This window comes from Podarcis cretensis (assembly GCF_951804945.1).
Source record: "Podarcis cretensis genome assembly, chromosome: 11".
Taxonomy (NCBI): domain Eukaryota; kingdom Metazoa; phylum Chordata; class Lepidosauria; order Squamata; family Lacertidae; genus Podarcis; species Podarcis cretensis.
The window spans coordinates 51,123,571-51,147,394 of record NC_137180.1 but is presented as its reverse complement, the minus strand read 5'-3'; the positions used below and the strand labels follow the sequence as shown (position 1 = coordinate 51,147,394).

General features: G+C 43.8%; 1 protein-coding gene across 10 annotated transcripts in view; it reads left to right on the top strand.

Annotated features, from left to right (window-relative positions):
* The window catches only part of NEDD4L (NEDD4 like E3 ubiquitin protein ligase), a 260,860-nt gene that overhangs the window by 221,508 nt on the left and 15,528 nt on the right, over positions 1-23,824 (top strand). For 6 of the 10 annotated variants that reach the window (XM_079994713.1, XM_079994708.1, XM_079994716.1 and 3 more), the window contains 7 exons: positions 1,723-1,800; positions 3,388-3,442; positions 3,532-3,588; positions 7,893-7,951; positions 18,304-18,369; positions 19,879-20,108; positions 23,331-23,452. In XM_079994713.1, the coding sequence (XP_079850839.1) occupies positions 1,723-1,800; positions 3,388-3,442; positions 3,532-3,588; positions 7,893-7,951; positions 18,304-18,369; positions 19,879-20,108; positions 23,331-23,452 (667 nt within the window). The remainder of the gene's footprint in view (positions 1-1,722; positions 1,801-3,387; positions 3,443-3,531; positions 3,589-7,892; positions 7,952-18,303; positions 18,370-19,878; positions 20,109-23,330; positions 23,453-23,824) is intronic. The other 4 variants (XM_079994715.1, XM_079994714.1, XM_079994709.1 and 1 more) reach the window with 1 other exon arrangement.

Sequence of the window (23,824 nt, the reverse complement as noted above, 5' to 3'; positions counted from 1 at the left end):
AGCTAAGCATTGTAAATGCTCACTGATAGCAACTCTCCCAATCCTTCTGCCTCACGTTCAGCCTCCCAGGCTCCTCCAGACACCGGAAATAAATAAAAAAAGGTGTTACAATATCAGCCTGCATATCTGGCCATCTGCAGAATAATTGAGACAGAGTGAAACTGCATAGCGAAAAATAAACTGCAGACCTCTGCTGAGCTGCACACAACCCTGTAGGAGATTTTAATAGGCTGCTATCCTGTCTAGTCATAAATTCAATGGGGCTTACTGCCAGCTAAGTAATAATAATAATAATAATAATAATAATAATAATAATAATAATAATTTATTATTTGTACCCTGCCCATCTGGCTGGGTTTCCCCAGCCACTCTGGGTGGCCTCCAACAAAGATTAAAAATACATTAAAATGTCGCACATTAAAAACTTACCTGAACAGGGCTGCCTTCAGATGTCTTCTAAATGTCAGGTAGTTGTTTATCTCTTTGACATCAGATGGGAGGGCATTCCACAGGGTGGGCACCACTATCGAGAAGGCCCTCTGCCTGGTTCCCTGTAGCTTTGCTTCTCGCAATGAGGGAACTGCCAGAAGGCCCTTGGCACTGGACCTCAGCGTCCGGGCAGAACAATGGGGGTGGAGACGCTCCTTCAGGTATACTGGGCCGAGGCTGTTTAGGGCTTTAAAGGTCAACACCAACACTTTGAATTGTGCTCGGAAACGTACTGGGAGCCAATGTAGGTCTTTCAAGACCGGTGTTATGTAGTCTCAGCGACTGCCCCCAATCACCAGTCTAGCTGCCGCGTTCTGGATTAGTTGTAGTTTCCGGGTCACCTTCAAAGGTAGCCCCATGTAGCGTGCATTGCTGTAGTCCAAATGGGAGATAACTAGAGCATGCACCACTCTGGCCAGACAGTCCGCAGGCAGGTAGGGTCTCAGCCTGCATACCAGGTGGAGCTTGTAGACAGCTGCCCTGGATACAGAATTGACCTGTGTCTCCATGGACAGCTGTGAGTCCAAAATGACTCCCAGGCTGTGCACCTGGTCCTTCAGGGGCACAGTTAACCCCATTCAGAACCAGGGAGTGCTCTACACCAGCCCGCCCCGTCCCCCAAGAACAGTACTTCTGTCTTGTCGGGATTCAACCTCAATCCATTAGCCGCCATCCATCCTCCAACCGCCTCCAGGCACTCACACAGGATCTTCACTGGTTCTGATTTGAAAGAGAGGTAGAGCTGGGTTTAGGTAGAGTAGGTTTAGGGTTGCAGCCCTTAGAGATATACCGAAAGCCACGTGTGAGATTTCTAGCTATAAGGTTTTAACGAAGCCCATTACATTATTTGAAAGCTCAGCATGCAGTTTGCTAATCAGCTATAAGGAATGTTGTTTTCATGGGAAGGGGGAAGAAGCTAAAACAGTTGCACGAGTTACTGTTGAAAACCGTTTGCATCTGCTCTCCTATGCACTCCTAAAGAAACTAAAGAACTATGCACTCCTAAAGAAAACATTCCTTTAAAATGGTTGTGTAGGTGGTTTGCGTTACGCCACAAATGCAATAGTGGGTTGCAAGGTTCAGTATACAAAGTGACTACTTCTTCTCGGAATCAAAGAATTAGTGAAGAAATGGCTTTGATAGGAGAGGCCCGAGTAAAGGTTTAAATATGAAATGGATGTGTGTGCAGATCCAAGCTATGGTGTTCTTACGGCAACTTGCTTGTAATTACAGGAAGATCCGCGGCTGAAATTCCCAGTGCACCTGCGTTCAAAAGCTGCTTTAAACCCTAACGACTTAGGTCCCCTTCCTGTAAGTATCCACCTTCACACGTTTGTACAGTTTGATCTAGACGCTTGCTGCATGTGTGGATAGATTTGTGTGCGGTGGCGGTTGTGTCTGCTGTTCCTGCTGCTTTACTGTAAACAAAAAACGTGTCCCCCAGAGTCTTTCTAACAGCACTTTTGAAGTGTCCAGTCACTTGACTGCTTGGCTGCGATGCCTGCCCATTTAGCTGTGGCATATGAAAGGACAAACGTAGCCTTCGCTGAAGGTTAAATCACTGCACGGTCTCTGGATTCCGGATGGTTGCTACCAAATCCAAAGCAGTTAGGCTTTAAAGAGAGGGAAGACTTGCAAATATCATCATTAGGGAATATGACTCATTTCATAATACATTCTCAGCCTGCTAATGGAGATATATGTATATATGTACATATTATTCTCCCCTGTTCTTTCATAGGCCTTCTCAAATCCAGCTTAATGGCTGGATTCTTTTCTGCAGCGTAAACAGAGAGTCTGCTTCGTGGCTTTAATTTACACGAGTAAATGACAACTTTGCATTTCAGACTGTCGCCTGAGAGGCAGACAATTTGTAGGATTGTAGGAAGATGCCACTGGTTTGCATTCTAGTAATAAGAAACAAGTGAACCGATTTTGTTGCTCTCAGCGGTCTCTTCCCCCACCCCAACACACATATTATGTTTACCTCCTGGGGAAAGCTGTGTTGTGTTCCATTTGTACGTGCCCCTATTCTAAAGGCTAAGAATAAAACTATTCTAAGAAGCTGCCTTAACACGGAGTCAGACTGTGGGTTTATCCTTAGCCCCATACAGTCGTACTTCGGCTCCCGAACGCCTTGGGAGTCGAACGTTCCGGCTCCTGAACGGTTGAGAACCAGAAGTGAGTGTTCCTGTTTTCGAATGTTCTTTTGGAAGCCGAACGTCCAACGAGGCTTCCGCGGCTTCCGATTGGCTGCAGGAGCTTCCTGCAGCCAATCAAAAGTCAAAACGTTTTGGAAGTCAAATGGACTTCCGGAACGGATTCTGTTCGATTTCCGAAGTACGACTGTACTGTCAGTTCTGACGGCAAGCAGCCCTCCCACATCAGAAGCATTTCTGAGCCCTGCTCCCTGAGAGTAGAGAAGCCAGGGGCCGAATCTGGAACCTTCAGGTTGCAGCGCACGCCCTCTCTGTCTTTCTCAACTCTGGCAATGGAGGCTTTGTTGTTGGGAACATCCTCTGTCCAGACCTAGAATCCAATCATTCTCCAGGAACGAAAGCAGCTTCCATTTGGCTTCGACGTTCTCCCTGTCCGTTGGTTTGATGGCAAAGAACCAGATCCACATATCACCATTTGGTATACGCAATCTGGTTCCCTTCCCTGGAATAGGTGGTACCCATTGTGTGCAAGAGAGCCATGCGTTCCTTGGATCGCACATGGCGCAGAATGCAAAACCGAACCACAGAACAACTGTATATACCAACGTGGAGCGTTCTTAAAGGGAGAAGAAGATAGGTTTGCCTGCTTGAAATAAGTGCACATTAGTACATCAATAAATATTAATTCTCCTGCTGATGTTGTTTTGTTTATTTGTTTATTTTTGTTCTTTAATTACAGCCTGGTTGGGAGGAAAGGATACATTTGGATGGAAGAACGTTTTATATAGACCATAGTAAGTAGGCACGCAGGTTCTACAGCAAGTAGATGAAGGGAGGTAATCAATATTGAAGTGAAAGCTTTGTAATTTTACTCTTCATTTAGGAAGCCAGGTGTTGATATGTGGCGACATTCATACCCGAGAATTAGTGCCTTCCTACGGTACTGTATAATTCACCAAAAGCTTGCTTTTAATTGGCTCATCAAGCTTTGTCCCTATTTGCTCTTGTGAAGCATTAACATTTCTTCTTTGTGGTTGTTTTTGTTGAACTTCTTTGGATTTTTTTGATTTTTTATTTTTTGGTGTTGTGGATGGATCCCATGGCTTATATGCACTTATTAATAAACGAAAGCACACTCTAGGAATAGAAAATAAGATGAGAAAAAAAAAATGATGTAGCCACGAGTCTGTCTATGTAGGCAGTGGAAGAAATTTTCAATAGAATCTTCCCCCCCACAAATTACTCAAAGAAGGTCTTGGGGCAACGCCAGTTCTGACCTTATTTTCTATTTGTGGCATGTTAATCTTGCACTCTCCCTGTTAATCTCTCTACACTTCTGTTCCTTGAAGTTCTAGTGTAAATGGTGTTTCATTGTAGACCCTGTCCTATTACAGCACCTCTGAACAAGTGTGTGGGTCTTTGTTGTGTTTTGACTATCAAGTGGCAACAGAAATAATTTGTTCTTCCGCTGGGAGTGTTTGTGATTTTTTTTCTCTTTATATCTTCATGAATACATATTGCTCATTAAATATCTTCTTGAGATTTTAAAAAAAGGAAAACAGAAGAAAGTTGTATTGAACTTGTAAAATTAACTTTTGTTTTAAAAAAAATCAATGCGACATTGTTGTGTTCTATGTTTTCCTTGGAACTCCATAGAATTAACCACTAGAAATATCTGTAGTTGTATGGTGGCAGGTTTTTATTCTAAATTAAACTGCTTGTGTAAAGTAGCTTAAATATTTTGCAAGTGCATGAATAGCTTTAAAGTAGTATCGTGGCTTTAGTATAAGGAATAGAATTCATACACTTTCAGAACTAGATTGGCCCATTTGTGGGGGGGGGGGAGAGAACACCCGTATTTAACTAAGAAACTGAAGCTTAAAGTCACCAGTTACCCCTTAATTCTGCGTATCTTCCACCTGTTCCAGTATAATATGTCTTCAGTGTTGAAGCTTGGGGTACACTGCATCCTAAGCATTGATTTGTTGCCAATCTCAATCCTAAATAGCTGCTTTTTGTGGCAGCCCCAGGAATAGATTTTAATTCTCCCGTCACAAACATGGTACCCCAAGCATCAAAATCTGGGTACAGGGTGATGAAATGGTCACTTGCCGTTGCCAAGGCTTTAAAACCAACTCACTCCCATGTTGAGCATAATATTCCTGCATTGCCTGAGCTGGGCTACATTCGATGACCCCTTCCAGCTCTACAGTTCCATGATTCTATTATTCCTTATGAGTGTTGGAAGTTCTTAGGAGGCTACTTCATACCTATGGTCCCTTAAGTCAGTGTTTCCCAACCTTGGGCCTCCAGCTGTTTTTGGACTACAATTCCCATCATCCCTTGCCACTGGTCTTGCTAGTTAGGGAAGATGGGAGTTGTAGTTCAAAAACAGTTGGAGGCCCAACGTTGGGAAACACTGCCTTAAGTAAGCCACATGCATATGCAGCTGTGCCATGGAATCATAGAATTTGTAGAGTTGGAATGGGATCCCAAGGATCATCTAATCCAACCCTTTGCAATGCAAAGAATCTCAGCTAAAACGTCCATGGCAGATGTCCATCCAACCTCTGCTTAAAAACCTCGAAGGAAGAAGAGTTCTGTACTGGCTGAAGCAAGAGTATTGGCTCTGATGGCTGTGGCAGCCATCCACCAGGCTCCATAGTTTGTCCTGGGGCACACATACACAAAATACCAGGAGCTACTGCTTAACACAGGCATGTCCAAAGGCTTAATTTGGGCCACCGGTCGGTTTAATCTGTGTCAGTTTATTTCCTGGGGTAAAACCCTAAAAAAAGGTCAACAACTTTGGCCGGCTCTCACGGCCCTTCACTTCATCAAATCTGGCCCTTTTGAAAAAAGTTTGGACACCACTGGCTTAACAGATGACCTGTTATTCTCAGACATTTCCAAATTTGTTCAAACCATGAAGGGCTTTTAAGGCTCTCCCCCCCCCCCCCACAAAATTGTAGCTGCCAAACTTCCAAGATACATCTTTTTTAAAAGCAAACAAACGAGGATATTTATTTCAGTCAAAGCCCTTCTTTGCTTCCATCATGATTTCAAGCAACTCTGCCCACTTTACCAACCGGCAAAGGGCAGGAATTGAGCCATTTGCAGTTTCTCTCTGATAAAGCTATCCTCGGTTTTTGAAAGGTCCAGCAGTGCAGAAAACGTTGCCGTGTTCGTATAGTGTATGTTTCCAACCACACCGTTGTGCAGTGATTTCTTTTGCAAATAAATAAATAAATATTACCGTTGGGGGCCGTCCAGAGTGGCTGGGGAAACCTAGCCAGATGGGCAGGGTATAAATAATAAAATTATTATCATTATTATTATTATCATCATTATTATTATTTTAAAAAACATACATTTATGCTTAAAGAAGCCATATCTGTGAGCTCTATGGTAAAGTTATTTTAAGAGTTCTGCCATGATTCCCACCCCTAATTTTGTGTGTTTGTGTGCTGCCAAAGGGTATATTGCTTCTGAGAGCCTAAAATTGCACTTGTGTTCTGTTATCATTTAACGTGTGTTAGATAGTGAAAGTTTGTAAATACATTCCCAAAGGCAATGCTTTCCTACTTATGATTACAGTTTTTGAACTTTAAAAGAGCCCCAAATATTTCCCAGGACTGTTAGCTCAGTTGGTAGAGCATGAGACTCTTAATCTGAGGGTTGTGAGTTTGAGCCCAGCGTTGGGCAAAAAGATTCCTGCATTTCAGGGGGTTGGACTAGATGACTCTTATGGTCCCTTCCAACTCTACAATTCTGTGATTCCCCCTAGTTCAGTATTTCCAACTGCTTGCTTGTATTAGGACCCTTATGTCACCCTTTGGAAGGCTAGAAGGCCTTGAGCCTTAAGATGCTTCACAAACACAACAGGATGGCAAAAGGATATTAAGGAAAGCTTCTCCACTCTTTTACGCATAGGCTTGCAACAGAAATCAGCCTCGTCACACTGCACCCTGGCTTCGGTGTACCCCAAAACATACAAACACATTCCTTCTAAAGGGTTCACAGACCTGTACACAGTCTTAACATGTGACACACACCCAAATAAAAAACAGACATGGTCACCTTAGACACTGAGAGCACCCAAATATAAATGAAGTCTCTGCATTTCAGAGTCTTGATTGAAAGTCTATATGGGCTTGTGAGAACTGCAGACATACGAGTTGACCTTGCCACCATCCTAAATGGCACTTTCCCCTCCAGGTTGGGGAGCCTAAGGACATTGAGGAATGTTTCTCATATACACAGTGGTCAGAACACAAAATATAGTTGTGCTGAGAGTCAGACAGAGAGATTGATTTTGTATATATATATCCCTCAAAGGGATAAACCCCCCCCCTAAATTTCCTCTATGAGAGCAAGAGATGCCTTTATAATTTATGCCATAGGTTCTGAAATGCCTTTCTTCTTCACCAAGCTGTTTCCCAACACATACAGCCCTCTTGTCTTCATCTAGTTTTCTCCTCAACAGTGCATATACCCCAATAGCTGCCTGCTCCAGGTTTTTTCCTTCTCTCTCTCTCTCCACTAGGATTGTCTCCCATGCCCTATGGAATAGCAGGACAGCTTTAAAAAACCTATAACTGAACTGATATTTTAAGGGTTCTGATTAAGTCTGCTCTGAATTTGACAGACCAAAAAAACAACAACAAATTAAACAGGTTTAATTTCTAACCTTCTCCATTCTCTAGGGCTTTAAACATCCCACTCTTCTCCTCTAGCATTTCATTCCAGCCGTCCGTCCTTACATTTATCAGCTAGTGGGATAGCCCTAACGTCTATCCCGGAAGTAGATTTTAAATAAGTCATCCTCAGAGAAACATAGAATCCATTTGCATTGTAAATTAAGTCAGGTGTTTGGAGCAGTTCATTAGTCTGCATTTTTGCATATCTAATCTGATCTGAACACAAATTATAAATCCCTGGAAAGAGGGGTTTATAATTTGTATATGTGATACTATAAAGTTTGTTAACTAATGAAGTGCTAGATTATAGATGGTATTTGCATTTTTGAATGGATGTTTCCCACTAAACAGTTGTGATGGGGGATTTAATGGATGGGGTGTACATAATTTCCCCCCTAACACTGCAGAATGTAGTTATAAAGAGATAGGCAAGAAGAGGAATGTTTTGTTTTGTTTTGTTTTGTTGTTGTTTTACATCTCTGTTTGGATGTAAAAAGAATTCTGGAAGAGAACTCATGTTGTGGTTTCTCTTGTTAACTTACAGATAATAAAATTACCCAGTGGGAAGACCCCAGACTGCAGAATCCTGCTATTACTGGTCCAGTAAGTACTGAATGAAGAGTTTTGTATAAATTTGAGTTGAGGCATCTGTGATTGGCAGCTGTCACCCTGAGGATCATTGTGAGCAAAATAGTCCTGCTTGCTTTGAAGGAAAACTGCCCACCCACTTTTCTCATTATCAGCTCCTGGCTTCTTTTTCATCATTGGTTCATCAGCCCCAAAATCACATCAATATTTATTGATTCCACTACACACAAGCAATTCTGCTAGTGCAACAAGCCTTTTCTTCCGCTTCTCCAGTGCCGTCTGTGCTACCTGCAATTGGATTTTAAGGGTATTGAGAGTTGCCCCCAGAACAGTGGGATGGGGTGGGGAGCAGAGGGAGAATTGTGCCATCTGGCAAGCTGCAAAGCTTGCACCGATGGAGCAATTGCCATTAAATTTGTCCTGGAGTTTCCAAAGCCACCTTGGGGTTAGCAGGTGAGAAATAGAGGTGGTGCTGTGCGTATCATCTGCATACTGGTGGCACTCCAGATGAAATGGCCGAATGACTCCTTGCAGCAATTTTATACAGATACTTAGAAGCATGGAGGACAAGATGGAACCTTGAGGCATCCCATTGGCCACGAAATGGAGCAAAAAGCCCCCCAGCACCACGTTGTGAAGCCCATTCCCCCCAGAAAGGACCATTTCCATCATAACACTATGCCTCCAGCCCAGAGAGGAGGCGCAGATACCATAGTAAGTGGTATCAAACAGGGTTGTATTTTGCCTATTCATTCCCTAGTGTAAGAGTGACTCAAAATCAAACTAGAAGCCAGACTGGAATAATAATAATAAATAAATGGTATTATCCAAGACTACCTATAGACATGAGAGAGCAGCCACCTTTTCCAATCCCTTCCTCAGAAAGAGGTAGTTTAGATACTGGGTGAAAATTATCCAAACTAGAACTATAGAAAAAAGCAGAGACATCACCTTACCAACAAAGGTCCGTATAGTTAAAGCTATGGTTTTGCAGTAGTGATGTATGGAAGTGAGAGCTGGACCATAAAGAAGGCTGATCGCCGAAGAATGGATGCTTTTGAATTATGGTGCTGGAGGAGACTCTTGAGAGTCCAACAGACTGCAAGAAGATCAAACCCCTCCATTCTGAAGGAAATCAGCCCTGAGTGCTCACTGGAAGGACAGATCCTGAAGCTGAGACTCCAATACTTTGGCCACCTCCCTGGAAAAGACCCTGATGTTGGGAAAGATGGAGGGCACAAGGAGAAGGGGACGACAGAGGATGAGATGGTTGGACAGTGTTCTCGGAGCTACCAGCATGAGTTTGACCAGACTGCAGGAGGCAGTGGAAGACAGGAGGGCCTGGCGTGCTCTGGTCCATGGGGTCACAAAGAGTCGGACATGACTAAACAACTAAACAACAACAGAACTATAGAGTTGAAAAAGGACCCTGGTGGCGATCTTCCCACTTAATGTAGGAACCAACAATGCAGGGTGCAACCACTCTGTCTGTGACAGGTGGCTGCCTAGCCTCTGCTTAAATACCTCCATCAAAGGAGAGCTTTCTGAAGTTGCCTGTTAAAGCAGGGTGGAACTTGACTTTTTGAACAGTGGCCAACTTCATCAGGGCAACTGGGAACAAGCGTTGCACTCAAAAGATGCATTGGCAACCTCTGAGGTCTGGATGGAAAACCCAACTCTGCCTGATTTTAATAAACATGAAGAGCCAAGGATCCAGTTTGCAAGTGCTCAGATCCTCAGGCTACACGAGCTGGAAAGAATCCTCAGTAGCAGATGTCTGTAAAAGTGGACTGAACCTTCTGTTTATTTTATTCTAACTGCAATCATGTGCTCCCCACAGTCTTTGTTCTTTGTTTCTTGAGTGTGTGTGTGTGTGTGTGTGTGTGTGTATAACACGACCAGATGATATCCCGGCAGGATCTATCTGCTTCTAATAAGAGTATAGAGATAGATTGCACTGCCATGCCTAACTATATATAACAAATCCAGCAGTCAGAAGCTTACAGAGCTTAAACTAAGGGAACTGGTTTGTTATCCCAAGCTTTTTTTTTGGGGGGGGGGTGCAATTGTCTAGAAAGCATGAGACAGGGTGGTGGATTTTTTTCAATTTGTGGCAACTGTTAATCTTGTAAGTAATCGTAGTTTTTCTTTTTCAAAACAAATGCTCTTTGGCAGTTAAATCAGTTGCTTGTCCTGAACCCCTAAATAGTTAGAATGATTGTGTGGGCAAGAGGACCTATAATACTTCCAGCTGGGCAAGCTTTTTTAAAATATTATTTTTTGGTCAGGTTTCTAGTCCCTGTGTATATGGGCTAGCAGAGCTTCCAGGGCAGCAGCTGAAGAAGGAGCAAAAAGGGTTTTCTTGTGTGTTTCTTGTGGCTGATTAGCTGCTCTCCCTGTGCAAAGGTCAGAGGGGGCAGGGTTTCTGTTGAGATAGGTGATTAGCTGTGGAAGGAGCTTATCAGAGCTTGCAGGGCAGCAGCGCACGCCTAGTGGCGTGCACAGTTTGATCCATCTTTTAGATTTAGGGGAGCTAGTCTCAAACGTTTGTTGGGAGAGACCTAGGTTTTTTTGGGGGGGGGGGAGTTATTTGTCCTGTCTTCATGCTTTTTATGATGGAGGACCACTGTAGTCACCCCCAACGACACATTCTCAAGATGGAGGGTGAGGGAACAGCTGCAGTCGCCTGCAGTTCCTGCGCAATGTTTGCCATCTTGCCAAAGGTTGCAGGCAGCTTTACCTGCAGCAATTGCATGTTGATTGCCCTCTTAGAAGACAAAGTCCAGCAACTGGAGGAACATGTAGCTATGCTCCAAAGAATTAGAGAGCTGGAGCTCTTATTGGAAGCAACAGAGCACGGTTCTCCACCAAGGAGGAGACAGGGGACTCCCCTGAGAAGGAGGCTAGTTCACCAACACAGGAGCCAGATATTTGGAGAAACGTGACTCAAATAAGTAGGAGGCCCAGGGTTCGCTCTGATTGTTTAGAAATACACAATCGCTTTGAGGTCCTCTCCCCTAGCATGGAAGACGAAGAGCAGACTCCATTTGAGGATCTCTCCCTCATTACAGTCGATCAGGTATACGAAGAAGAGCAGCAAAGTCAGTCCTCAGGGAATGTGCAGGCGACCTTGGAATGGACAGCTCACGGAAGAACCCCGACCAGACCTAAGAGGAGGCGTGTAGTGGTGATAGGGGATTCCCTACTGAGGGGAACAGAAGCAGTGATCTGTGGGCCTGACAAGATGTCTCGGGAAGTGTGCTGTCTCCCCGGGGCTAAGATCCAAGATGTAACTGAACGACTGCAAGGAATCATAAAACCCACTGACAAATACCCCTTCCTCTTGGTTCATGTGGGAACCAATGACACTGCAAGCAATAGCCTCCAGAAGATCAAAAGAGACTACGAGGCTCTGGGCAGGAAATTGAAGCAATTAAATGCACAAATTGTCATCTCATCTGTCCTCCCAGTTGAACGACGTGGCCCAGGGAGAGAGGGAAAAATAGTGGAAGTGAACAGCTGGCTTCGCAAATGGTGTAAACAGGAACGGTTTGGATTCTTAGATCACGGACTGCAATTTCTTGAAGATGGACTTCTGGCAAGCGATGGGCTGCACCTCACAATGGTTGGGAGGAATGTTTTTGCCAAAAATCTCAGAAACCTCATCAGGAGGGCTTTAAACTGACTAATGTGGGGGAGGGAGACAGTGCTCCTGAAGGTAGGAGTCTATCAATTGATGAAGATGATCATCCAAATGTCATAGACCAAATGGAGCAAACAGCACGCAGACCTAGTGGTGGGAGGAAAAAATCCTTAAATAAGAGACACGGGGGAATGATTAATGGACTTCAATGTCTGTACACTAATGCGCAAAGCATGGGAAATAAACAAGATGAGCTTGAGCTATTGGTACAGCAAACTAAATATGACATAATAGGCATCACTGAAACCTGGTGGGATAAGTCCCACGATTGGAATGTAATAATGGAGGGATACAATCTATTTCAGAGAAACAGACCAGACAAGAAAGGAGGAGGAGTGGCGTTATATGTCAGGGATGTGTATACCTGTGAAGAGATCCAAGATTTAGAACCTCAAAGCCAAAGTGAGAGCATTTGGGTCAAAATTAAGGGAGAGAAGAATAACAGTGACCTCATTGTGGGAGTTTACTATAGATCCCCAAGCCAAACGGAGGACATAGATGATGCCTTCCTGGAACAGATGGCCAAGCATGCAAAAGGAAGGGAGATAGTAGTAATGGAGGACTTCAATTACCCGGATATTTGTTGGATGTCAAACTCAGCCAAGAGCATAAGGTCAAACAGATTCCTCACTGGCCTTGCAGACAACTTCATTGTCCAGAAAGTGGGAGAAGCAACAAGAGGAACAGCCATTTTAGATCTGGTGCTAACCAATGTTGATGACCTGGTTAGTGGGGTAGAAGTGGAAGGATCATTAGGCGCGAGTGATCATGCTCTTCTGAAGTTTACCATACAGCGGAAAGGAGCAGCCAAGCATACTAGGACTCAATTTCTTGACTTTAAGAAAGCCGACTTCATAAAACTTAGGGAAGTGCTGGGTGAGATCCCATGGACAGTAATACTAAAAGGAAAGGGAGTTCATGATGGCTGGGAGTTTGTTAAGAGGGAGATAGTAAAAGCACAACTTCAGGCAATACCAATGAGACGGAAACATGGAAGGTGCCGAAAGAAGCCAGGGTGGCTATCTAAAGAACTTTTAACTGAGTTAAGATTAAAAAAGGATGTGTACAAAAAATGGAAAAGGGGGGAAACCACCAAAGAGGAATTCAAACAAATAGCCAGCACGTGTAGACACAAAGTCAGAAAAGCTAAAGCACAGAATGAACTCAGGCTTGCTAGAGAGGTTAAAAGCAACAAAAAAGGCTTTTATGGGTATGTTCGTAGCAAAAGGAAGAACAAAGAAACAGTGGGGTCACTCAGAGGAGAAGCTGGTGAAATGCAAACAGGGGACACAGAAAGGGCTGAACTCCTTAATGCCTTCTTTGCCTCAGTCTTCTCCGATAAAGAAAACAATACCCGACCTGAAGAATTTGGAGCAAATGATTCAGCAGAGGAAACACAGCCCAGAATAACTAAGGAGATAGTACAAGAATACTTGGCTAGTTTAGATGTATTCAAGTCTCCAGGGCCAGATGAACTGCATCCAAGAGTATTAAAAGAACTGGCAGATGTGATCTCAGAACCACTGGCAGTCATCTTTGAGAATTCCTGGAGAACAGGCGAAGTCCTGGCAGACTGGAGGAGGTCAAATGTTGTCCCTATTTTCAAAAAGGGGAAAAGAGAGGACCCAAATAATTACCGCCCAGTCAGTCTGACATCAATACCAGGGAAGATTCTGGAGCAGATCATTAAGCAAACAGTCTGTGAGCATCTAGAAAGGAATGCTGTGATCACCAATAGTCAGCATGGATTTCTGAAAAATAAGTCATGTCAGACTAACCTGATCTCGTTTTTTGACAGAATTACAAGCCTGGTAGATGAAGGGAACGCAGTGGATGTAGCCTACCTTGATTTCAGCAAGGCATTTGACAAGGTGCCCCATGATATTCTTGTAAAGAAGCTGGTAAAATGCGGTCTTAACTATGCTACCACTCAGTGGATTTGTAACTGGCTGACTGACCGAACCCAAAGGGTGCTCATCAATGGTTCCTCTTCATCCTGGAGAAGAGTGACTAGTGGGGTGCCACAGGGTTCTGTCTTGGGCCCCGTCTTATTCAACATCTTTATCAACGACTTGGATGATGGACTCAAGGGCATCCTGATCAAATTTGCAGATGACACCAAACTGGGAGGGGTGGCTAACACCCCAGAGGACAGGACCACACTTCAAAACGACCTTGACAGATTAGAGAACTGGGCCAAAACAAACAAGATGAATTTTAACAGGGAGAAATGTAAAGTATTGCACTTGGGCAAAAAAAATGAGAGGCACAAATACAAGATGGGTGACACCTGGCTTGAGAGCAGTACATGTGAAAAGGATCTAGGAGTCTTGGTTGACCACAAACTTGACATGAGCCAACAGTGTGACGCGGCAGCTAAAAAAGCCAATGCAATTCTGGGCTGCATCAATAGGAGTATAGCATCTAGATCAAGGGAAGTAATAGTGCCACTGTATTCTGCTCTGGTCAGACCTCACCTGGAGTACTGTGCCCAGTTCTGGGCACCACAGTTCAAGAAGGACACGGACAAACTGGAACGTGTCCAGAGGAGGGCAACCAAAATGGTCAAAGGCCTGGAAACGATGCCTTATGAGGAACGGCTAAGGGAGCTGGGCATGTTTAGCCTGGAGAAGAGGAGGTTAAGGGGTGATATGATAGCCATGTTCAAATATATAAAAGGATGTCACATAGAGGAGGGAGAAAGGTTGTTTTCTGCTGCTCCAGAGAAGCGGACACGGAGCAATGGTTCCAAACTACAAGAAAGAAGATTCCACCTAAACATTAGGAAGAACTTCCTGACAGTAAGAGCTGTTCGACAGTGGAATTTGCTGCCAAGGAGTGTGATGGAGTCTCCTTCTTTGGAGGTCTTTAAGCAGAGGCTTGACAACCATATGTCAGGAGTGCTCTGATGGTGTTTCCTGCTTGGCAGGGGGTTGGACTCGATGGCCCTTGTGGTCTCGTCCAACTCTATGATTCTATATAGGATTGGTGAGAGCAGCCGTTAGCTCAGGAAGATTTTGTTTTGGCCTCTTCTGTTATGATTCTGCTTCTCTATATTGTCTTGCTTGCTGATTGATTTATGGCGTTTAATTGTACTCTACTGTATATTTTTTTGCAACATGCTGTTTATTATATTTTGGGCCTTTGAGCTGAAGACCAGGATTTAAATAACAATAACATCCTCCCATCTTTCAGAGTCAACCTAAAACAGTTTTTAAAAAACAGACAAGGAATACTTAAAAGGATGGGAAGAGGGGGCTATGTTTGTCCTTGGCATAGAAGCAATTTTGCTTGGGTGCTGCTGACAGGCTGGTTGTGACAATTGCCGAGACAATGGATGTGATTATTTTGGTACCACATAAATGTTGGGTGATGATGATGATGATGATCAGGTCAGCAAATGTGTGTAACTGGAACAGGTTTACTGATGGCACGGTGTCAGGATACTGTTTGAAATCAGGCACAAAAGAAAACAGTCAAAGTTATGACAGTGGAGAACTTCCAACATTTGCTGTAATTCAAACTCACAAAATCTGAAGGAGCCAACTTCCTCTTGGCATCTTATCACACTGTGGCTTCTTTTTAGAGTTCAAGAATGTCTTAATTCCTTCCCCCAAAAAACCCAATCCGTCCCCTGATTTAAAAAAATATTATTTCAGTTCCCTGAAGAGAAATTTTAACTTGGCAGTCGTACAGCCATTTTACCCACGTGAATATCCTTTGTCGATATTCATTTTATATTTGGGGATCTGGCATTTCTCTTTTAAAATGCCGGATTGTAGAGTGTGGCGCTTTGGTGAGTAAACATCCCCTTCCAAAAAGCGTTTCGTCTCCTGAGAAAACTGTGTTAGCAAGCAGATGGATGCTTCCAGCTTCATCAGGCCTGGAAGGAGCCTGCTTCATCTGTGCTTCCTTCTGTTCTTCTGGATCGATGTCAGGCCAGCTTTTCCTTCCCCAATCCAAGACGATAAAACTTGTTTCCTAGTCCACAAGATGATTTTTAATCCTCATTAAAAAATAATAAGCATTTCCAAGGCAGCAGGAAATGTGCTCTTAACCCACCGTCACCCCAGTGCTATGAGTGAAGGAACACTTGACTATATTTCTTAATTTGGCATGCCTGATAAATAAGACCGGTTATTTTGGCACTAGAAAAATTTGGATTTGGAATACAGTAGTATACAGTGGTACCTCAGTTTACTAACTTAATCCGTTCCGGAAGTCCATTCTTAAACCGAAACCGTTCTTAAACCAAGGTTCCCTTCCACTGTTCGGCTTCCATTCTTAGACTGAGTTAAAGTTCACAAACCGGGACACTACTTCCGATTTTGCGGAGTTCATAAACCGAATAGTTCGTAAACAGGGCTGTTCTTAAACCAAGGTATCACTGTATTTATAATGGGGTGACAAGAGAGAATCTGTGGGAAAGGCCCAAACAGGCCAATGGTTTAAAAATACTGTAGATGCATATTCCTTCAAATGTCCGGAATGTTCCTACGGTTGTAATCGTAAACACATATTCTAGGAAGCGTTTACAGTGGTGCCTCGCAAGACGAAATTAATCCGTTCCGTGAGGTTCTTTCGTCTTGCGAAGCAAGCCCATTGACAGCTTAGCAGATTAGCGCTATTAGCGGTTTAGCGGCTTTTAGCGATCAGCTGTTAAGCGGCTTATCAGCGGATCAGCTGATAAGCGGCTTAGGAAAAGGGGAAAAAAAGGGGGGGAAACCCGCAGGAACTCGCAAGACATTTCGTCTTGCGAAGCAAGCCCATAGGGAAATTCGTTTTGCGAAGCGCCTCCAAAACGGAAAACCCTTTCGTCTAGCGGGGCACCACTGTAGTTGAATTCAGTAGGACTTCAGTTCCTGACACCTCTTTTTTTGACCACAATTACCATTCTTGACTATATGGCCAGCTAGAGAAGTCCCATTATGTTGGGGTAATGACTTGGATCCCACCAGTGGGTTAGACCCGTAGCTCCCTCCCAGGCCAACTTTGACAGGAAGGCAGCACCATCCCCCTGTCAGTCATCTGAAATCATGATGTCATGTGGCTGTCAGCTATCAAAGTTCAAGGGAGGCCACTGTAAATCACTCATCAGCACAGGTGTTTTTCTTGTTTTCCATTAAACAGCAGCCTAACAGCATCACAGTTTGCACCCATGCATAGGGAATGTAAGGCCTACACAAATTACCTCCAAAAGGGTGGGGGGAGCCACCCTCTTCTATAGCCACATGTACAGATTCTGGACATCAGAATGTCGAGCTCTCTGTCCGTCTGGGCAACTTAGTCGCTAATCTTGCTTGAGTATTTTATTTCAGAAAATCTGCTCTTGGCTAGCAATCTGCAAATGTGTTAGCAAGACATCTTGCGAACAGAATTTTGTCCCACTTACTAACCCAGATGCCACAGTCCCCTAATGTTGCCTTGACTAGTTACTTCAGGGCCGGACCACCCATGAGGCAAGGAGAAGCGGCTGCCTCAGGCAGCAGGATCCACAGGGGCAGCAGATCTGAGCTCCAAAGGATGCATTGCTCCAAAGGATGCATTGCCATGGCAACAGCCATGCTCCTTAATGGCCAGGCCTGCCACCTCCTCAGCACCTCCCCTGCCATTTCACCTCTGCAGAAACCTCTCAGTGAATCACAGGTACTGCTGTAACTCCTCGCACTGGTAGGGAGGAAATTCTGGGGGCTGCTGTTTGGGTCCCCAGGAGTCTGCACCTGCCTGGCATGATTCAAAGCAGCCCCCTCCCCAATATTCCCACTTCAACCACTGGGTAAGGTCAATATGATTCCCCCCCCCCAAGCTTGTTCCCAAAGTTGATATTCCCTCACCTTTTTGTTCCTAAAGTAGATTTTTATTCCATCCCCACTTGTTTCTGATGTAGATCTTTATTCACCCCCTTCTTCCTTGGCGGGTGTTGCACCATTTTATAGTTTGCTTCAGGTACCAAAATGTCTTGGTCCACACTTGTTCATCTATGTAAGGGGTCAGCAAACTTTTTCAGCAGAGGGCCAGTCCACTGTCCCTCAGACCTTGCAGGGGGCCAGACTATATTTTGAAACAAAAAGTGAACAAATTCCTATGCCCCACAAATAACTCAGAGATGCATTTTACATAAAAGGACACATTCTACTCATGTAAAAACATCAGGCAGGCCCCACAAATAACCCAGAGGTGCACTTTAAATAAAAGGACACATTCTACTCATGTAAAAACATGCTGACTATCCGCGGGTCGGATTTAGAAGGCGATTGGGCCGGATCCGACCCCCAGGCCTTAGTTTGCCTACCCATGGTATATGTAGCGGATGAGGAGAGGATGTTCCAAGACAAAAATCCCCACTCAGCCACTGTCTCTCAGAGTGATCAATCTCACAGGATCCTTGTGAGGATAAAATTTCGGTGGATGGGGAGCCTTGCATGTCGCTCTGCATTCCTTGCAGGAATAATGAGATAGAAGCAATAACAACAACCACCAAGGCCACAACAACCACGATCATGGGCTGCTTGAAGAAAAGCCATAGTTGTTGGCTTGGTTTGGGGTGAATGAATTGTGCAGGGCATGAAACAGAAGGGGCAAAGGAAGGAGATGGAAGCAAAGTGCAAGGGAACATCTTCCGTTGATGCTTCTTGCTAACATATAGCACTTGCCTTTTTTCCAGGCTGTTCCTTATTCCAGAGAATTTAAGCAGAAGTACGACTACTTCAGGAAGAAGTTAAAGAAACCAGTAAGTATGGTTGGAGCTGACAGTCTTCAGAATCATAGAAGTGTAGAGTTGGAAGGAACCAGGGGTACCAACTTGAATATTATTATTTTTTGAGGGGGGCTCATGATGCATGATGTGGTGTGCAGGGGCTGGAAGGAGCCAGGCAGTGGTGGCTGCGAGGGTGCTGGACTTCACACACAGCCCTCTCTTTCCAGCAATATCCCAGTGCTTATCCTGCAAACTTGCTCTTTCAGTTGTTCAATCATGGCAAAGGCTCCTGTTTCCAAAAAGGACTGGGTAGGGTGGAGGGTTCTGATCTCTCCACCATTTTTAATTGTTCTCTAAGATGTGGAGAGGAAGGGAGGGGGGGGGAGAAGATAAAGGGTATTCTTCAGCCCTTCCCAGTACTCAAGCACACACACACACCCCACGCATCCTCCATAAGCATGGCGTCGGGGGTGGGGCACTTTCCCGTTTCACCTCCAATGGCAAAATGGGAGAGGCCAACCCTGGAGGCATTGCCTAACAATTAGCATTCTCAGGATGCTGGTCCTGATCCAGCCTCGCAACTGTGCAATTAGATTTCCAAGTTTTCTTAAAGTGGAGTCTATAGCTCTGCACGTACCTGTGTGAGGTACTTTCCCCCTTCCATTGAAATGAATGGGGATGGTTTGTGAACTGGAGAGAGATGCACACCTGAGCTTATGAGCCTCCACAGAATCATTGGGTAAGGTAGATAAACTGTAGTCCAAATTAAATGGAATTTTGCCTATTATTTATATTTATATTTATATTTATCCTGGCTCTTTCCCAGTCCAGGATTCAAGGCAACTTACATAAATTGGTTGCAAGTTAGACCTCCATCGAAATCAGTGTTTAAGGTTAACATATTACCAATTTAAAAAAATGTGATAATGATGTAGCTGAGGGACTTTTAGAATATTAGATGCACATTTCCGGCACATGTTTACATACAGCAGGTGATAGCTATATGTGAACCCCACACCCCACCAAAATCTTGTGATGAAGGGAGGTATATAAATTTAATAAATGGAAATAAACTAATAAACAAAATCATACTAAGATATTGGTGGGCTTACGTTACTCAGTGGGTCTCACCCAGAATCTCTGGCCCCATCTAGTGCAGGGAATCAGAGTAGGTGCACACTGAAATACCATTTTAGCTCAAATGTGAATTGTACAACATTTAGCATCGTGGACTGAACTATCCTTGTTGCTCAAAGCTAACCCTGTTCCCAATTTTCAGCAAAAGATCCCTGGAACCTATAAAAATAGTTCTTTTCATTCCTTACACTTTTCCCAGTCAATATTATATCAAAGGACTATATTATCAATGTGTTTTCAAACCACCTCTAAATGGGCTGCGTTTGGCCACCATATATCATAGAAGAGGACATTGTGTCCGATTTTATGCTCTTAAGTGTTTTATCCCCTCTTAATGATATAAGCAGGGAATGATAAGTTAAATGCATTCAACCCAGTGACTGAAATACTTTTCTCTCCCCAAAGGCTGATATACCAAACAGATTTGAGATGAAACTCCACAGAAATAACATTTTTGAAGAATCGTATAGAAGAATCATGTCGGTGAAGAGACCAGATGTGTTGAAAGCCAGGCTCTGGATAGAGTTTGAGTCGGAAAAGGGCCTTGACTATGGCGGTGTGGCCAGAGAATGGTTCTTTCTCTTGTCCAAAGAAATGTTCAATCCGTATTATGGCCTCTTTGAATATTCAGCAACGTAAGTTCATCATATACAAAGTGTTTTCCCTTTTATTGTCTTATAATTCAATACACTCGAAGACCTGCCAGGGAGTTTGGTTTATCTTTTCTGTCTTTCAATGTGCATTTTTGTTTTCGTTCAAAAATAATTTGGTTATTGAGCTGAATATGAAGATGTATTGTACTATACTTTGAGCAGTTCACTTTACCAAAGATTGCTGCACATCATCGATCTCCCTTGACTTCCTCTGCTTTTCTTTGCCTGGGTAAATTAAGTAGCCTGATCTCAATCTGCTGGAAAGGTTTTTCTTCCCAGCCACAAAGAATTAATGGGGCTGGCTCCTTGCACTGGACCTCACTTTGTACAGATAACCTGCATCCTGTTTGCATTTAACTTGTGTGCATTCCGCTTTATGCACTTGGCAAAAAGAAGTTTAAAAATTAAAAGGGGGCAGAAAGGGGCAGGTGTCTGGAGAAAAAGACTTTGGGAATCCTATCTGCCATTGAGCCCAATGTTTTTAGACTACACGGGATTTTGGCTTTATGCGCTGCTCACGGAATGTAACCCAAGCCTAAGCTGAGAGTCTCCTTGAGTTGCTACTGCTAGATCAGGCACCCCCAAACTTGGCTCTTCAGATATTTTGGGACTACAATCCCCATCATCCCTGACCACTGGTCCTGTTAGCTAGGGATGATAGAAGTTGTAGTCCCAAAGCATATGGAGGGCTGAGTTTGGGGATGCCTGTGCTAGATGATCAAACAGTTCTAAAGTGACACCTGGGGGTGGAAGCCAAGTGTTAAAACACAGTTTAGGGGAGAAGGTATAGAACAAAACATCCCAGTGTTTCTCATCAAGAGGGGTAGGGAGTGTATGCAAGTTTGGAATGGATTTTCTAATAATAATAATAATAATAATAATAATAATAATAATAATAATTGGAAGCAGCTGATAAATGAATGGATGGATAAATACATTTTTTAAAAAATAATTAAAATACAGCTTGTGGGTGTGGAGAGCTGAGACCAGTGGTTCAGCCAGCATTTGATTTGGTGCTATGCATATTTTTATTTTCACCCAATGGCTATTTTTTCTGTTCCACCCATCTATACCTTTATTGTTGTTGTTAGTTTGTTGAATTTGTATATCGCCCTTCACCCGACGATCCCAGCGCAGTTCACAACAGAAAACAGAAAAATAGAAAATGAGAATACAAAATACATAATAAAAATGAGACAGTAACTCCCCTCCCACAAATACATAGAATATGAATCGGCCGAATGCCTGATTGAAGACCTTTAGTTTTCATTCCCTTTATAACTCTTCCCCACTCATGAGACAAAAAATAAAAAACCAAATGTAAAGATAGAACCATAAAAACTACGTTCATATCCAGATATGATACCAGGACATATATACAAGGCCTTGCTTAGCTAAGTAGCAAGAGAAAGAGGAATGGATGGAAAGGATGGAAAGGATGCTTGGCTTGCAGAAGGACCCTCATTCAGTTGCTGGCATCTGCAGTTCACAGGATCTCAGGTAGCAGTGCTGTAAAAAGACGTCTCGATAACATCATGGCATTAAAAACAGGAGTGATTCACATTTATGTCAATTGTTAACTGCCCTTTACCAAAGGTAATATGAGGGAACCTTAATTATAATTGCTCCCTCTCTTTGGTTTCACACATTCTAAACCATTCTAGGTCAGTTAATTCCATGTCCCGCCTTACAGCTAACTCTAAAAAAGATTGCTTAAAAGATGGAATAATTGATTACAGAAAACACTTGCCATGCAGGGCGTCAATACCTGTATCACTTCCCTTTATGGGTTCAATACACTGAGACAATGGATTAATAGGAGTGTCTGTATTTATCGCACTGATTTCCTTTCACTGGCTGCGGGCACCAAATGAGGCCAGGGCTTCAGAAATGATTAGAAAGGGAACCAGCAATGGTATAAACTATTTTCCTCGTCTTGCACCGCTGACCCTGTTCCTTCGCGGAAACCTTCCCTTAGAAATAGCAGTGCTTTTACAAGGTCTTAAGAGATGCAGGAACGGGGCGCAGGTGGCGCTGTGGGTTAAAGCCTCAGCACCTAGGACTTGCCGATTGAAAGGTCGGCGGTTCGAATCCCTGCGGCGGGGTGCGCTCCCGCTGCTCGGTCCCAGCGCCTGCCAACCTAGCAGTTCGAAAGCACCTCCAGGTGCAAGTAGATAAATAGGGACCGCTTACCAGCGGGAAGGTAAACGGCGTTTCCGTGTGCGGCTCTGGCTCTGGCTCTGGCCAGAGCAGCGATGTCATGCTGGCCACGTGACCCGGAAGTGTCTCCGAACAGCGCTGGCCCTCGGCCTCTTAAGTGAGATGGGCGCACAACCCCAGAGTCTGTCAAGACTGGCCCGTACGGGCAGGGGTACATTTACCTTTACCTTTAAGAGATGCAGGAGGTCTTTCTAGGTCAGAAGGGGTCTTTCTCCCCTTGCTCTTCCATCTCACAACAGCGCTGCAGCAGGAGGAGACAAACTTCTCCTCCTAGCTCAGCGCTGTTATGGGGGAAGAGAAAAAGCGGTGTGGGTATCTGCAGGCAGTGACTGTGTTGGAGGGGTCATTTTGGCCATGCTCCCTTTGGCTACTCCTGCCTCACATGTAGCCTTCAGAGGGGTGGTCAGGTTTCAGTGTGGCCCTTGGGCAGAAAAGTAATATACACACCTTCTCTGGAGGTGAATAATGGAAATATTCCCAGTCCATGCTGGGATAGCCAGGTCAATCTGCTGCAGCAAACTCAAAGAGGATTAACCATTAACTTGTGCGCCATAAGTTTCCATGGACTTCTGCTTACTTCATCAAACGCATGAAGTGTGTACACACAGAGAGAGGGGGGAAAGAGGCTGAAAAGATACTGAAATGCAAGAATGCATAGCCTACAGTAACATAAAGAAAACTCAACATGTATAAAATATCAGTACAGTTACTGCACATAGCAGCAGGATCTTGCTTGTTTATCTCATTTGCACCAGAAAAGTGACTGCACACACAATAAACCAGTTGGTCTTTAAGGTGTCACACAGTGCGCCTGTCTATTAGCTTGATATGGGAGCAAGTATTTGAATAGCTTGCATGTTCCCGGTGTGTGTATCAAATAAGTTACATCTCTGAAGGAATATTGTGCCGCTTGGCAAAAAGCGAAAGCCAGCCAGATGTGATGCCGATTTCTTATATCCTTTTCTTCTTCTTTTTTAAATTAAGGGACAACTATACTCTGCAGATCAATCCTAATTCAGGTCTTTGTAATGAAGACCATTTGTCTTACTTCACCTTTATTGGACGAGTTGCTGGGCTGGCAGTGTTTCATGGGAAGCTTTTAGATGGTGAGTAATATACAAGATTGTGACTGTAGAAGTAATTCATAACATGGATTAAGTGCTATAATGCCCTCTCGCTGTTTTATGGCCATTCTGCTTAACACTGGCTTTTTCATGGAGCAAAATAAAATGAGCGATGTAAATAGTTCAGAGGTTCTGCTGAGTAGCAATATCTTTCCTCCATATAAATGCCTTGGGAAAAGCAAAGAATTTATTAAGGTAGCGCTGCAAAAGCAGCAGCTGTGTAAAATGCCCTACCAAAATGGTGTCACCTTTAAAAAATCTGTTGTTTATTTCTGCAGCACAGCTGATAACAAACCAAGTTAAATTTCTCCTGTTCCAGAGCTGCTTTCACAGGGGTAGTGCAGGTCTCAGCAA